This window comes from Anabrus simplex, chromosome 2 (assembly GCF_040414725.1).
Source record: "Anabrus simplex isolate iqAnaSimp1 chromosome 2, ASM4041472v1, whole genome shotgun sequence".
Lineage (NCBI taxonomy): Eukaryota > Metazoa > Arthropoda > Insecta > Orthoptera > Tettigoniidae > Anabrus > Anabrus simplex.
In genome coordinates, this window is record NC_090266.1 from 220,388,184 (window position 1) to 220,403,527 (window position 15,344).

General features: G+C 41.0%; 1 protein-coding gene across 2 annotated transcripts in view; it reads right to left on the bottom strand.

Moving 5' to 3' along the window:
- The window catches only part of LOC136862758 (protein FAM219A), an 83,527-nt gene extending 69,015 nt beyond the window's left edge, over positions 1-14,512 (bottom strand). For both annotated transcript variants that reach the window (XM_067138992.2, XM_067138991.2), the window contains exons 1-2: positions 14,368-14,512; positions 14,092-14,236 (exon numbers count right to left, since the gene is read on the bottom strand). In XM_067138992.2, the coding sequence (XP_066995093.1) occupies positions 14,092-14,229 (138 nt within the window). In that variant the 5' untranslated portion in view covers positions 14,230-14,236; positions 14,368-14,512. The remainder of the gene's footprint in view (positions 1-14,091; positions 14,237-14,367) is intronic.
- Positions 14,513-15,344: the final 832 nt, after the last annotated feature.

The following is a 15,344-nucleotide window of genomic DNA, read 5'->3' on the forward strand; positions in this document are numbered from 1 at the left end:
AGTACTTATTTGATTATTGTTTGGTCGAAGGAGCTATACCAGAAAATCATGTTCTACTCTCTTCTATTTCAAAAACTTGATTTACAATCATACGTTGTATTCACTCTTTGTAATTGCTCAAGAGTACAGAAGATTTTGTACTTTTCTAACAAAAATAGAGGTTAAATATAACTAAAGTTTGTCTTAAAATGAATTATGCTGTCAGAATACCATCCTCAAACACAATCCTAATGCCAAGGCTGTGCAACAGTTACCTCCATTCTTCTTAAATATATTATGAATGCTATTGCAATGTATAGAGTAATATATATTGAAACTATGAAGGAAAGAAATCATCACAATATAAACTAAAAACGTAACAGTAAAGTTTCTGCACAGAAGAATTCAAATTATTTCCTTTCATACTGTGAAGAAAAATATACCTCAAAAATTTAGAAGGACGAAATGACATCTCTGCAGAAGATGACCTAGCCCACTGCACAAGTGAACGCATTACTGCAGAAGTAGAATCTTGGTTGCAGACTACAAACTCCTGCACAGATGAATAGCTATCTTGGTTTTGGATATTTGTAAGACAATTGTATTTCAGGTAGTTTCTCAAAAGGACTTCAATAAAACACAATATTCCTGAGGAATAAATTATATTTACCACTGCCAAAACAATCAACTTTCACATGGGTAGAAGTTTCAAATGTGCAACTAATGATAACATCAAGAGGATATCACAAGTGGACAATAGTGCATACGGAAGGTTTTAAACCATGACCATATAAGAGCATAAACTTTTTCTTAATGAGAATTTTTTAACATTTTAACATTCATAAGATCATTCTTACTTAAGTTTTAAATTTTTAACTACAATATGTAATGTCAATTTTAGCAATCTACGAAAGATGATCCAATTAGGATCGAATGTGTATAGTTGGGACGAATGTGAAATTTAAGGGTTTTTTTAAATTCACATTAACCACACGGTATTGAATAAGGAGGATACTGTTAAGCAATAAATCATTGTTATACCGGGTAGTGATTTAAAGAATATCAGTGTAATGATCATCTTCAGCTAACACATCAATTAACAAGATAAAAACCAAGACAGAAGTACACAGATATCTAAAAACTTGAAGGTGAATTGTCGATTTAAACAAATAAAAGGGACTGTGAAAGTCCTATAAAAAAGAATACAATAAGCAAAAGAATAAGTACAATTAATGGGGATAATGATTCTAAAATTTGTGTATATAGTCCATAATATTAGCAATGTACTGGCTTAAAATCTTGATGACTAATTAAAGTAAAGTGAATTGTTACTAGCCCGAGTCAAGGATTGGAAGTGGAGGCCTCGCCCACACATGCTAGAAAGGCATCCATGGTTCCTCCACATGGGTGATGCGGTAGTCCAGGTGAAATGGGGCTGGTGATTGAGGTGAAGGCTCACTGCAGGGTGCTGGAACCAACATATCACTTTGCTCTACGTAGCCTGGACGAGACGCAGGTTGGGAAAGGGGCGATCCCAACCTAGGGGGAAAGTCATGGCTGTGAACTCAGTCATGATAATGCCAAGTGGAGACCACGTGAGTAGGCCTATCGAAGGGGGAACAAACCTGGCTAGGTTCGGGCCAGGGGCGGACCGCTGGATGGACGACTGAGGGGCGTGGTCTCTGCTACGGAGAGGCTGAGTTGCGGGAGGACAAGGTTTGGCTGTATGCCTCACCACGGATGGTGAGAACGACGCTCAGGACCCTAGAAGGGGCAAAAACCCTATGACATTGAAATATTAATGCTTATAAAGAACCAATTTCACAAACTTCGACATCAAGGGAAGCCATGAAAGCTCCAGTAGAGCAGATCTGGGAGCAAGCCCAAGATGAAAAAATGGTGACAGAAGTCCCAATTGGACAGGCTGTCGCCGACTCAAAACAAGAAATGGCAACAAAGCTCCAGTAGAGCAGACTGCTACCACAAGCAAACCAGGAATGCCCGTAGAGACAGAACTGAAGATTTCTGCATCGAAAATCAACAGATTTCATATCGACAGACCACCTCGCAACAGTGCATATTACAAGGAAAGGAAGAGAGCGAGGAAGGAAGCCAAATTAGCGGCTGGAACTTGGACAGAGAAGAAGCCAAGGAAAAGGGATCGGTGAAGGGCTATCCCTCTGACATCACCCAATAGGTCAAGGTCGGGGGATAGTACACCAAAACTGCCCGCCAAGAAATAGAAAGAAGAGACGGTCATGTCCTTTTCGGAAAGACTAACTTCAATCAAAGTACCAATAATACCTAAAACATTTCCAGACGGGAAACTGAAGGAAGAAGACGTGAAGGAACTTTCATCTGCTCTGATAGCGCAAATGAAACCACTATCGGACAGATGCCTTCCAGACTTCCTCGAGTCTCCAAGGCTGGAAAGTGGAGCAATGGTACTGATCTGTGCAACTCCAGAAACTAAAAGCTGGCTGGAACAGACAGTGACAAATTGCAACCCTTGGAAAGGGGAGAATTTGGAGGTGGCAGAAGCCAAGAAGGTGCTGAATACTACAAAGGTCATCACCAAGTTTCCTCCTCCATTTGTCAAGATGAAGAGCTGATTCCAGAGAATTGTCCACCCAAGCAGGAAAAAGTAAAGTTTAAAATAAAACTCAACAATTTGTTTTTAAGATAGATAAAACATGATATTTTATTAATTTTATGATATGTATTACTTGTCTTTCAGTTTTTAATTGTGTGCTTAATTGAACCTTTATTATTTATTTTTTTTCTATTTGTTTTACGTCGCACCGACACAGATATGTCTTATGGCGATGATGGTATAGGAAAGGCCCAGGAAGTGGAAGGAAGCAGCCGTGGCCTTAATTAAGGTACAGCCTCGGCATTTGCCTGGTGTGAAAATGGGAAACCACGGAAAACCATCTTCAGGGCTGCCAACGGTGGGACTGAAACCCACTATCTCCCGATTACTGGATACTGGCCGCACTTAAACGACTGCAGCTATCGAGCTCGGTCTTTTGAACCTTTATGTAGAGGCTAAATTCATTGGATATTTCTCAATAGTTTTAGGAATTCATGTTTATTATGATGAAAAGTTATGAAAATAATTATGGTAAATGTCAGTTCTTATGCTCTTTCTCTTCCCAGTAAAGTACCTACTTATTTACGTTATTGACAGTTTATATAAGGTGTAATAAAGCAACGAATGTATTGCTGCAGGCCGTGTAAACACACAACGAAAAAGGTATAAAAGTTTCTGTAGACGAAAAGTATGTGGCTCAATTTGAATAAAACTTAGTACGCCAAGCCAGTACTGCACACTCTTTCAATATGCTATATCATTCGTTTAAAATTTCAAATGGATTCATACGAAGCTGATAGTAAAATACATCGCGTTTACACCGTTCTTGCGAGCAGGCGACGCGCAGTTCCCTGCTGCCGCAACACGCTGCCCACATGATTCAGTTTCTGCGTCACACTCGCTTGTAAAGCACGTATTTTAGAAAAGCAATCGGTGTTCACACTGAGGTGATATTTAATAATGCCGCTTACTCACAAGGAACGTTGTAAACGGTACCGCGAGAAGAAAGATGACACCTGCCCAGTTACGCGTACGCCACCAATGGGTACGAGGATCGGTGAAGAAACACAGAGCACAGAAATAACTTCAGGGCCTAACAACAGTTACTTCCTGTTCTACAAGTCCAACAAAACAACCATCAACATCAATTGCAGAGCCGAATACACCAATGTCTGGTTATAAATGCTAACAAACATTGGGAAAAGCTGTAAAGCATTTGGAGCATGCTTTACCAGAGTCTGCGGAAGAAATGGGAAGCTGTTTCTGCGCTGAGTGTAAAATTTGGTGTAAGTTCATCTACCTCCAGCAAGCGCAGGAACTCTTCACTTCCAAATTAAGAAGTTCTTAAATTTCTCAATCCGGATGATATCAGTTCACCATCTCCTCAAGAAAGATTTTATCTCTGTAACGGACAGTTCTGGACAAAAATAATAAAAAACAGAAACGATTCATGTGTGCCACAATGCAAGACGCATACAAAGTTTTTAAACAAGAATACCCACATCACGCAATCGGCCCATATTCTTATTGTGGACTTCCAAAGTACATTTCTGCACAATACCAGGAACACATGATATTCATTATGCGGAGCCATTCAAAAAATATATAGTTAAGGCAACAAAATATTATTCTGAAACTACTACCACACAGTCTCTACATCCACACTACACGATCGAAGCAGGAGACAAAAGTCCACCCCGTGATGCGGTTTTTGAAGTGGGTGACTTCGTACTTGGAAAATACAGCGGAAAGAAACATTCAAAATATTACGTTTGTACCATAACTGAAAGTAACGGTGATTTTTATTTTGTAACCAATTTTCGCAAGTGCAACGATGAAACTGAACTGTTTTGTGAACCAACAACAAAAGGAGAGTGCTTTTTAAATGCAAGTGAAATCGAAAGAAAATTACCAGTGACTCATTTTACTCATGGGAAATGGTATTTTGATGAGTCTATACCAGAAGCAGAATGAACAAAAATATTTTTTCCATTTTATCATATTTTTTTCTGACTAAGCTTTCATTCAACTGTAGACTAACTTAAGTGTTGAATGTTCAGTTTTTAAAATATTTTAGTTCATTTTACAGTCACTGTTATTAGTCTTAAATAAATGTGTGACAATTCATAAAAGCACTTTACTTTATTAAATAGGCCACATGTCAGTACCAGTGTTGTAGTTATATACCTTATTATTATTATTATTAGGAGGAATGAAGCTTGTAGTTTTATGTGACCGATAATCTCAGCATCATAAGCCAGGGGACCTCGTTTTTACGTGAAATCCGAACCATGGACGTGACTTTCACTTCGGAAATCACACATGCATTAATTGGGACTCAAACCCAGTCCGTCTTGATGGTTCAGCGCAGCTTGACCACTGCGCCATCACGCCCCTTCTTTATTATTACTTACTGCGATATAAAATATACATTTTACCATTCAGTGATCATATCTGATGCAAAGTTTAAGATTTTTTTTTTTTTTTTTTTTTTTTTGCTAGTTGCTTTACGTCGCACCGACACAGATTGGTCTTATGGCGACAATGGTACAGGAATCAGATAAAAAATTGGATGTATGGCTTTTCAGGCGTTTGCTCTATTAACCAGCATTTCATCTTAGGTCTGACACTAGACTCGTCAGAGTGGGATGTGTCAGACCCTACCCACTGATGCTGGGGTGTATGCAGGTGAACTTATCAGAAGCCTCTTATGTGGCACAGTCTGATAACTGCATACGGGAGATAAAACTCCACAATGGAATTAATGCCCGCCTAGCAATTCCAAATGGTAATACTAAATTCCCATGAAGGGAATTAGATATTTTTCCACCAACAGAGCATATCAAAAATCAGATCATAAATTGGGCATTAATTCCATTGTGGAGTTTTATCTACCGTATGCAGTTATCAGACTGTGCCACATAAGAGGCTTCTGATAAGTTCACCTGCATACACCCCAGCATCAGTGGGTAGGGTCTGACACATCCCACTCTGACGAGTCTAGTGTCAGACCTAAGACGAAATGCTGGTTAATAGAGCAAACGCCTGAAAAGCCATACATCCAATTTTTGATCTGATTTTTGATATGCTCTATTGGTGGAAAAATATCTAATTCCCTTCATGGGAATTTAGTATTACCAGATGGTACAGGAAACAGCTAGGAGTGGGAAGGAAGCGGCCGTGGCCTTAATTAAGGTATAGCTCCAGCATTTGCCTGGTGTGAAAATAGGAAACCACGGAAAACCATTTTCAGGGCTGCCGACAGTGGGGTTCGAACCTACTATCTCCCGAATACTGGATACTGGCCGCACTTAAGCAACTGCAGCTAAGTTTAAGAGTTATTAGCCCCTCATGCCATGTAGCCATAGCACTGATTCGCGTGTGTAATCCCGCAACGCTGTCAAGTAAACACTCGACGATCGCCTTTAACTATATTACACAGACATTACGCAACTTACATATTTGTTTTTTTCCGCAAAATGTAGGCCTACCTTTGTCCTTCTTGGAAACAATATCTTGACATTACCAATAAAAGTCACCACAATTCGCAGAATTTAGAAAAAAACATAAAGGTATGTAAAGTTAAAAGTCTGTTCCACGTAAACACTGATCGTTATGTTTAAAATTTTATAAAATCGCATACATCCGGTTTACTACAATGAAATTTGTGGAGGTTATTAAATATCATCTAGACGTTATTATGCATAAGACTGAATTTGTTTATATGGTAAGTTTCATATATATATTAAAAAGAAATGTACAAATATAAACACGCGACGCCTGGAATTGGCCGAAGGTTGATGATGTGCTTGTCAGAATACATCAGCATGACACCAAACTTCCGACAAAAGAGAGGAGAGTGCTGAATGCAACAACTATTGACGACACAAGGACAACTGTTTCGGCCCATAATGAAAGAGATTTTGAAGAGCTCAAGAAGAGAGGCCTTAAAGCCAAGCTTGGACTTGGGCAGATCAAATTTCAAGTAATTAAGGAAAAAACAAAACCTAGCGTTAGCAAGGATGGTACTGAAAGTTCTACAGGCCAACCTACAACATAAAAAGTCAGCTGTGGCCAATTTTGTCAGGAAGTTCAACTCCGAGGCTATCTGGTTCTTATACAAGAGCCATGGGTAGTTAAGGGCAGAGTAGCAGGACTGGCAGAATCTGGAGGCAAGCTAATGTACGATACTACATCAAATATGCCTAGAACATGTTTACTTGTGAGCAGAAACTAATATGCCTTCTGTTGCAGGAACATTGTTCAAAGGACTTAGTAGCGGCCAAGATAAAACTTGGAAATTGGGAAGGTCCCAGAAAAATAACCATAGGCTCTGCATACCTTCCGTATGACTCAACTAATCTGCCCCCATCAGAAGAAGTTGAGAACCTAATTTGCAACGCAAAGAGGAAAGGCGAACACCTAGTCCTTGGAGTAGATGCAAATTCACACCACACGGCATGGGGCAGCACAAACTGCAATGCAAGAGATGAGGCTTTACTAAAATTTATTATTGGAACTGAGTTGACAACACTAAACCTAGGAAACAAGCCTACATTTATAAATAAAATTTGTAGGGATGTAATAGACATTACACTAAGCACTACGCATATTGCAAACTTTATTAATGACTGGAAGGTGCTGGAGGAACCATCATTGGCAGACCACCAGCACATCCAATATGCAATAGATTCGAGATTATGTGGGACTGAGATGTACAGAGACCCAAAAAGAACTATGATAGATACAGAGAAGTTCTGTGAGAAAGTGGAATCACACAATGAAACAGCAAGGCTCCAGGAGGTTCTTAAAGCAACCCATTTAAATCAGGTGGAGACACTGGACAAACTAGATGGGTCGTTTACTCAGGCAGGGAAGGACACGCTGAAGATGCTAATGGCATGTCACTTTCCTAAGGCTGAGGAGATGACAGAAGAAGAAACTGTTGGAACAGAGACCAGAGCTCGAAGAGCAGACTGGAACTGTGCCAAGAGAATAATAAAACACAATCATGTAAAATATAAAGGCTCCGGGACCAGATGAGATACTTCCAATACTCCTACAGGAAGGACAGGACATACTCATCAATGCCCTGACGGACCTCTTCAGAGCTAGTCTAGCTTTCGGGTACGTGCCGAAATCATGGTCTCAAGCTAAAGCAGTATTCATACCTAAATCTGGACGGGCAAACTATGCACAAGCCAAAGCATACAGACTATTATGTTTAACCTCCTTCATGCTGAAAGCAATGGAGAAAATTCTGGATAAATATATCAGAAGAATGGTGCAACTGAACTCAACGTTACATGAAAATCAGTTTGCATATAGACCAGGCAGATCCACTGAAGTAGCACTCCACCAGTTGGTTTGCAAACTAGAGGAAAGCCTAGAATATAAAGAAATGCACTGGCGGCATTTCTAGATATAGAAGGAGCCTTCAATGATCAAAGCATTGGAAAAGAGCAAGGTGAGTAAAACCGTCGTCAAATGGATTAAATCCATGCTAGACGGAAGATAAAAGCAACCCTGTTTGAAGGAACGCTGACGGTTAGGGCCACCCGAGGCTGTGCTCAGGGAGGAGTTCTTTTGCCTCTGCTGTGGAACCTCGTGGTGAACAAAATCATAGCTATGCTCAACGAACAGGGGTTCTATACACAAGGATACGCAGACGACCTAGTGATTGTAGTACGAGGTAAGGTGATGAGTGTTATCCAGGGCCTCATGCAAAGATCACTCAACTTTGTGGAGAACTGGGGTCGGGGAGAACAACTATCAGTCAACCCGAACATGATAACTCTGGTCCCTTTTACAAGAAGGAGAAAATTAGAAGGAAAGAGATCACTGAAGCTCTTTAGGCAAAATATATACAGTATCTGGAAGAACAGGCACTGCATCTAGGTGTAGTGTTAGACAAAAATCTAATCTGGAATCCACATATAGAAAGGAACATAACCCGGGCCAAGAACTTGCTGTATGCATGTGAAAGAGCCATTGGGAAGACATGGGGCCTAAGACCATCAATGGTAATGTGGATATACACAATGATCATTAGACCATTGATGGCCTATTCTGCAATCATCTGGTGGCAGAAAGTAGGGAAAAGTCGACCGTAGATTGGATTGCCTACAGATTGCATAGCCATAACTGGGGCTATGAGAACTACACCGACAGAAGCCTTGAATACTTTGCTAGACCTCCCATCACTATGCAATTTCATAAAAGGACAGGCTAGAATGAGTTCATATACACTGATTGAGCAAATGTCATGGGATAGCAGAGCACTGATGTGCAGGTGTGTTGTCTGCGCACCACAGCCCCCTGTGCCAGCGGCAGTTGTATAGGAGACCTTGTGAGCAGTGGCTGTGCATGTGACAGGTGTAACATGGAACGTTGTCGTGACCTGACACCGTTCAAACAGGGTATGGTGGTCGGTGCCTGACGGATGGGAAGTGCGATTTCAGAAGTGGTGCGGGAATTTGGCTTCACACGATCAACCGCATCCAGGGTGTATCGTAAATGGTTTAATGCGGGTGTCACCGTCCACAACAGATGAACGACCAGCTGTTCAGCCACCCTCGATGACCGTGACTGGCGACATCTGAGACGGATTGTCAATAGTGACAGACGGGCAACCGTGCAACAAATCACGGCTCAATTCAACACAGGCCGTGCTAGACACATCTCCCAGTGGACAATCCGTAGGAACATGGGTTTTATAGGGTATGGGAGCCGGCGCCACACATGGGTGTCACTGTTAACCCAACGTCATCGGGCACAACGACACACATTTGTCGCCAGTCACCAGGGATGGACACTGGAACAATGGTGTAACGTGATATGGTCGGACGAATCACGATTTCAACTGCACCGTGCCGATGGGAGGCACCGTGTATAGCGCAGACCACATGAAGTGATGGATCCCACCTGCCTCAAAGGTGTAGTCCACGGCGCTGGTGTCTCTGTTATGGTCTGGGTGCATTTTCCTGGTATGGAATGGGCCCCGTAGTTGTTCTGGAAGAGACTTTGAATGGTACGCGGTATGTTGAGCTGCTCGGAGACCGTCTCCACCCATTTTTTACCTTACAGCGCCCAGACGGTTCTGCGGTGCTTCAAGATGATAACGCGCCGCCACATCGCTCCCACGTCGCCCGGGAATGGTTCCAGGAACATGCAGCGGAGGTCCAACGACTGCCATGGCCACCCAGGAGCCCTGACATGAACCCTATCGAGCATATCTGGGATGTCCTGGAACGCACGCTCCGTGCCATGGATCCTGAACCCACGAACAGACCAGCATTGGCGGCCGCTCTGCAAATGATTTGGTGTCAGCTGCGTCCAGAGGACTACCAGGGACTTGTCGACTCACTTCCACGGCGTCTCACTGCAGTTCGCAAGGCCAGAGGAGGCCCCACACGCTATTAGGTGACTACCCCATGACATTTGCTAAGTCAGTGTAGACTGGCACAATCAGAGTGCTGGAATGCACAATGACCCAATCTAGGACACTGTAAAATTAAAAGAGTAATAACAGAGGAAGTTCTACACATGCCTTCTGATCATATGATACCAAAGTACAACTTTGAAAACCTTTTGAGACCCAGATAATAAAAAAAAAAGAAAGAAGACTGGGATATCAACAAATGGAATACTGAAATAGAAGTATAGTGTGGTGGACTGATGGCTCAAAGACTGTGGATGGCACAGGAGGAGAGAACAACGCGAGAAGACCTGAGAGATCAACCCAGATGAGCCTGGGCAGACACACTACAGTCTTTCAAGCTGAAATGATAGCTATCACAACATGTCTTGAAGAAAATCTGAAAATGAACTATAGGAATAAGAACATTTTCATCTTTACGGACAGCCAAGCAGCCATTAAGGCACTAGAGGCAATCCGGATAATATCCAGAATTGTCTGGTATTGCCACTCACTTCTCCTGAAGCTCTCAAAGTACTACATTGTCAAAATAATATGGGTACCAGGGCATGCAGGTATAGAAGGAAATGAAAAGGCAGATAACCTGGCCAAGAAAGGGGCAGAAACACATTTTGTAGGCCCAGAACCTGTATGCGGGATTTCCTATGGACAAGCCCAATACTACAAAGGAAAATGGGTACAAAAGAAACAAATGGAAAAATGGAAAAATACTCCAGGATGCAGGCTTGCAAAGGAGCTGATAAAAGGACCAAACAAGAAGCATACTAAGGAACTGTTGAGACTCAGCAGAGAAAATATAAGATGGGTAGTAGGACTGTTGACAGGACACTGCCATCTGAAAAAACACCTATGCAGAATTGGAGTAATAAGAGACAATATAGGCCTATGTAGGAAATGCAATGAAGCAGAGGAATCAGCTGAACACGTACTTTTCGAATGTGAAGCACTGGGTAGAATCAGACTCTCCACTCTAGGACTACCAGGTGAAGAGTGAGAAAAAATCCAAAAAGACCCAATAAGAACAACCTGCTGCTTCGTGAAGGGAGCAGTATATCTAGGTGGGAATGAAGGAAAAACATGGTAGCAAAGATCTTAGAGGTTGACGCTAATTAGGAACTAATATTTAGAAGCCCCATGAAGAAAAGAAGAAGAAGAAAATAAAGTTACATCCACCTGTCAACTTAAAATAGCACATTCTCCATCTAAACTGTTATTTCTAATTGAACATATAAAAGTATTAAAAATGCCTAGGCACATAAGATTTGTGTGGCTGATTGACAGTGGTTGATTATGCAAGCTTCTGTGTATCAGACATAATTAGCTGCATACGGTACATTCTGTGGACAGGGGATGTTACAAAGTCACATAAAAATATACATGTTAAAATGTTTCTGACTGTAAAATAGAAGCAGCCTGTAAAACAATTATGCAGGGCTTTTAAAAGAACATCACTGTCAGCTCAGAGAAGTTGGAGATTACAGAAAATGCTGTGGAATTAAGTACTTAATGGCATAATCATTTTAACAAGCACGAGAAAAAATCAAAAGAACACCAGTGAACAAACAATTCTGAAGGTGATCAAATACCAAGCAAAAAAGGTTATTCACAATCCCTACAAAGATCAAAATGCGGTGGTAAGAATCAAGAGTTTTGAAATGGAAGCAAATATCCAGAAAGGATTGAGACAGGGATGCAGTTTGCTCCCCTTTTTAATGTTTATAAAGAACAGGGAGAAACGGAATAACAGTTCAACGATAGGAAATAAAATCTCTAAGATTTGCACGTGATACAGTTATTTTATGTAACCTCCGTGGCTCAGACGGCAGCGCGCCAGCCTCTCGCTTCTGGGTTCCACAGTTCAAATCCCAGTCACTCCATGTGAGATTCGTGCTGGACAAAGCAGAAGCGGGATAGGTTTTTCTCCAGGTGTTCCTGTTTTCCCTGTCATCATTTATTCCAGCAACACTCTCCAATATCACTTCTTTTGCTAGTCATTAATCATTGTCCCAGAGGAGGTGACAGGCTTCGGCAGCATGCACTATTCCTATCCTCCCCACTAGATGTGGGCTTCATTCATTCCAACCGTGACCCGGTCGAATGACTGGAAACAGGCTATGGATTTTCATTTGCATAGTTATTTTATCTGAGTCTGCACAAGATCTGGAGAAACTTCTGAATACTATGGATGAGCAGAAGATAAACATCAATCAATCTACAACATAAGTAACGGAATGCAGTTGAAAAAAGTCAGGTGATGGAGGAAATATCAGATTAGGAAATGATGGCAGAAGTGAGGAAATAAAATGTACGCTAGTCCATGTATGAAAGGTCTTCCATAAGAAACTGGTTCACTATAAACATATACATATCAGAATGATTTCTCAGAAGACAGTAGAAATTCAGTACAGATCAGGTACTCCTACAGCAAGAGAACACAACGGCAAATACAGAGAACGATGCTCTCTTGTTTCCGAAACCTTACTCACTTCCTTAGGTAGGAAAGGACAAGCTAATAACAGTTGAAAGAAATTCCCACAGAGAGCGGGTGACTTGGATATCACTTGCAGATCAGGTGTGTGTATTATCACCATTGGTTTATTTTCAGCACCATTTGCAGATCAGGTATGTGTATTAATTAATCACCATTGGTTTGTTTTCTACATGACTTAGATGCCGAGTTAAAAGGGGTCAGACTTGCATATTGTTGGAGGTTTTTCCACACATCTCACGTTAGACATTGTTTACGTGTATGAGCGTATTTTCACCACTGGTTTAAGAGTTTTTATTGTGTCGTAATTGGTAATGATATCTATCTAAGTAGGTACCTGTACGTACTGAATTACGGGAGTGACACCACACTGAATAATTTCAGCCAGTAGCATCGTTCTTTCACAATGTTTTACTATAGGCCTAAAAGTAATTATACTAGGTAATTATTCAGTGGGGGTTAGGGGGTCCCTGGCAAAGGCGTTTTCCCACATGTAATTCAAGATAAGATTTATAAGACTCAACTTCCTAAATTATGTAGTTTACCTCAGCGACCATTAATTAATTTATACCTTTGAATTCTACCGTAATATATGGAACTAGGCACTGGAATTGAAAGAAAGAGAATAGAAGTTTGTGAATTATGGTGTTTGAATAACATTGAAGAAGCGACAAGTACATCAAATCACAAATGAAGAGGTAGGCCTACCAAACTGGCATCAGGCACACGATTTGGGAAAATTTGACAAGAAGAAGAGAGAGATTAATAGGATACATTCCTAGACACACACGAATTTTGTTAGTTCTGAATGGAAATGCGACGCGTAAGAATGGTAGGAGGAGAGGACATAAGATAAATGGTAGCAAGGGTGGCACGGAGACCTTCACCAAAACCAGACTATCAAATGACAGCCTAAACAGCAACAATCTACGTAACTTGACATGGTTCCATATGGCTTTCAAAGGCTGCAAAAGTAGTAAATCAATGCATGCAGCTTGTCATAAAAACCAAACCAAAGCAGAATAGGCTCTACCTTGTTTTGCAAGACAGTAATAAGGTTAATGGATTCCTGAAGACAGTGAATACTTGTTGATAACATATCACGACGATGATGATGATGATGGTTGTTTGGTTGTTTTTTTTTTGTTTTTTTTTTTTTTTGCGTCGCACCGACACAGGTAGGTCTTATGGCGACGATGGGACAGGGAAGGGCTAGGAGTGGGGAGGAAGCGGCCGTGGCCTTAATTAAGGTACAGCCCCAGCATTTGCCTGGTGTGAAAATGGGAAACCACGGAAAACCATTTTCAGGGCTGCCGACAGTGGGGTTTAAACCTACTATCTCCCGAATACTGGATACTGGCTGCACTTAAGCGACTGCAGCTATCGAGCTCGGTGCTTATTGTTTAAAAGGGGTCTAACATCTGGGTTATCGGCCCAACAAATCACGATTAACAGTAACAACTTTGAGCGATCATGGGCTTGCAGAAAAAAAAAGGGAATGCTTTGGAAACAAATCCCACAAGGAGTTAAGTATTTCATTCCTTTGCTCATATATGCATCTAGACTTTTAACGATACAAATGTATTTTCTTACGGGGAAAAGTTTATCATCCTCTTGCATTTGTTGCTGTTTGGGATCGCTGTCAATTCCACTGTCCTCCATTGACAAATTACTCCCTCGTTCACAATTATCACTCCTCTCAAGAACCGTGACAACTCCATTACCGACCATTTGGCATCTTAAATAAAGAGAAAAAGATGTGTATATTACGCAAATGCCTATAAGCATATCCTACCGGTAAAAATACATTACACAGAACTGTGTAACCAAAAAAGAAATATTTGAAATAAAATACCCCTTCCATAATACCTTCAATATTACACATTAAACGAAATGTTGCACCAAGAGACTTCACCGCACCTAGATCGATGAAACCTTATACATTTTTATTAATGGATAAACAAAAACATCATTTCTTCGTAATCAAACACGCCTAACCTCCACTGACACTTCAACCCTTCCACGCCAAAACAATGCTTGCATATTCAAAGAATATTTATTCTTACGTCGAAAGTTCTCAAAGTACAGAGTAATTATATTCTCAATATGTGGCAAATCAAGGAGGACAATAGTTATAAGAATTGATAACATAATGGAAAGGAGATTATGTAGATTCAAATATTCTGTAGTGTATTTGGTAGATTGCCTTGCCATTCCATCATTAACTCTCTACAATATCTCTTTTGAACATCTTTAAATACGTAGTTAAGTGATGACCGATGGAAATAACAAACAGGGCCAATTGGAATAAATTCGTTGATCCAGTAACTGCTTGCATAATTAACAACATATTACAGAGGTATCCAAATATTAATTCAAGTAAGGCTACTGAAAAAAGAAGAAGATAACTAGATTATTTTACATTATCAGTCAAGCAACAAAGGCTTCAGGTTATATACTAGGGCCGGTTCTACCATCTGCTGGTAAATTGGCTGGCAGCTGCCCGGGAGGTAAACTACCTGGGAGTGTAAATCAGTTGGTATTTTGCCTTGCGTATAACCACCTCCGCTCAAGCTCTGGGTAGCTACCCGGGGCTAGACACCGATATACAGAGTTGGCTAGACTGATTTTGAACGACTTCTCGCTTTCGAGTGTGGTGCTATCTATCGTCAGATGTATGAAGCTCATTACGATTGTCTTATTTTCCTGTGCTTGCATCTGTTGATCACAACGAGCTAGAATAACATAGAGAGGCGGAAGCGCTGCCTGGGTGAACCTAATAGAACGAACGTCCGCCATGTTTCCTGTTGTCACACAAGCAAGGGGGCATGGCCTTTAAATGACGA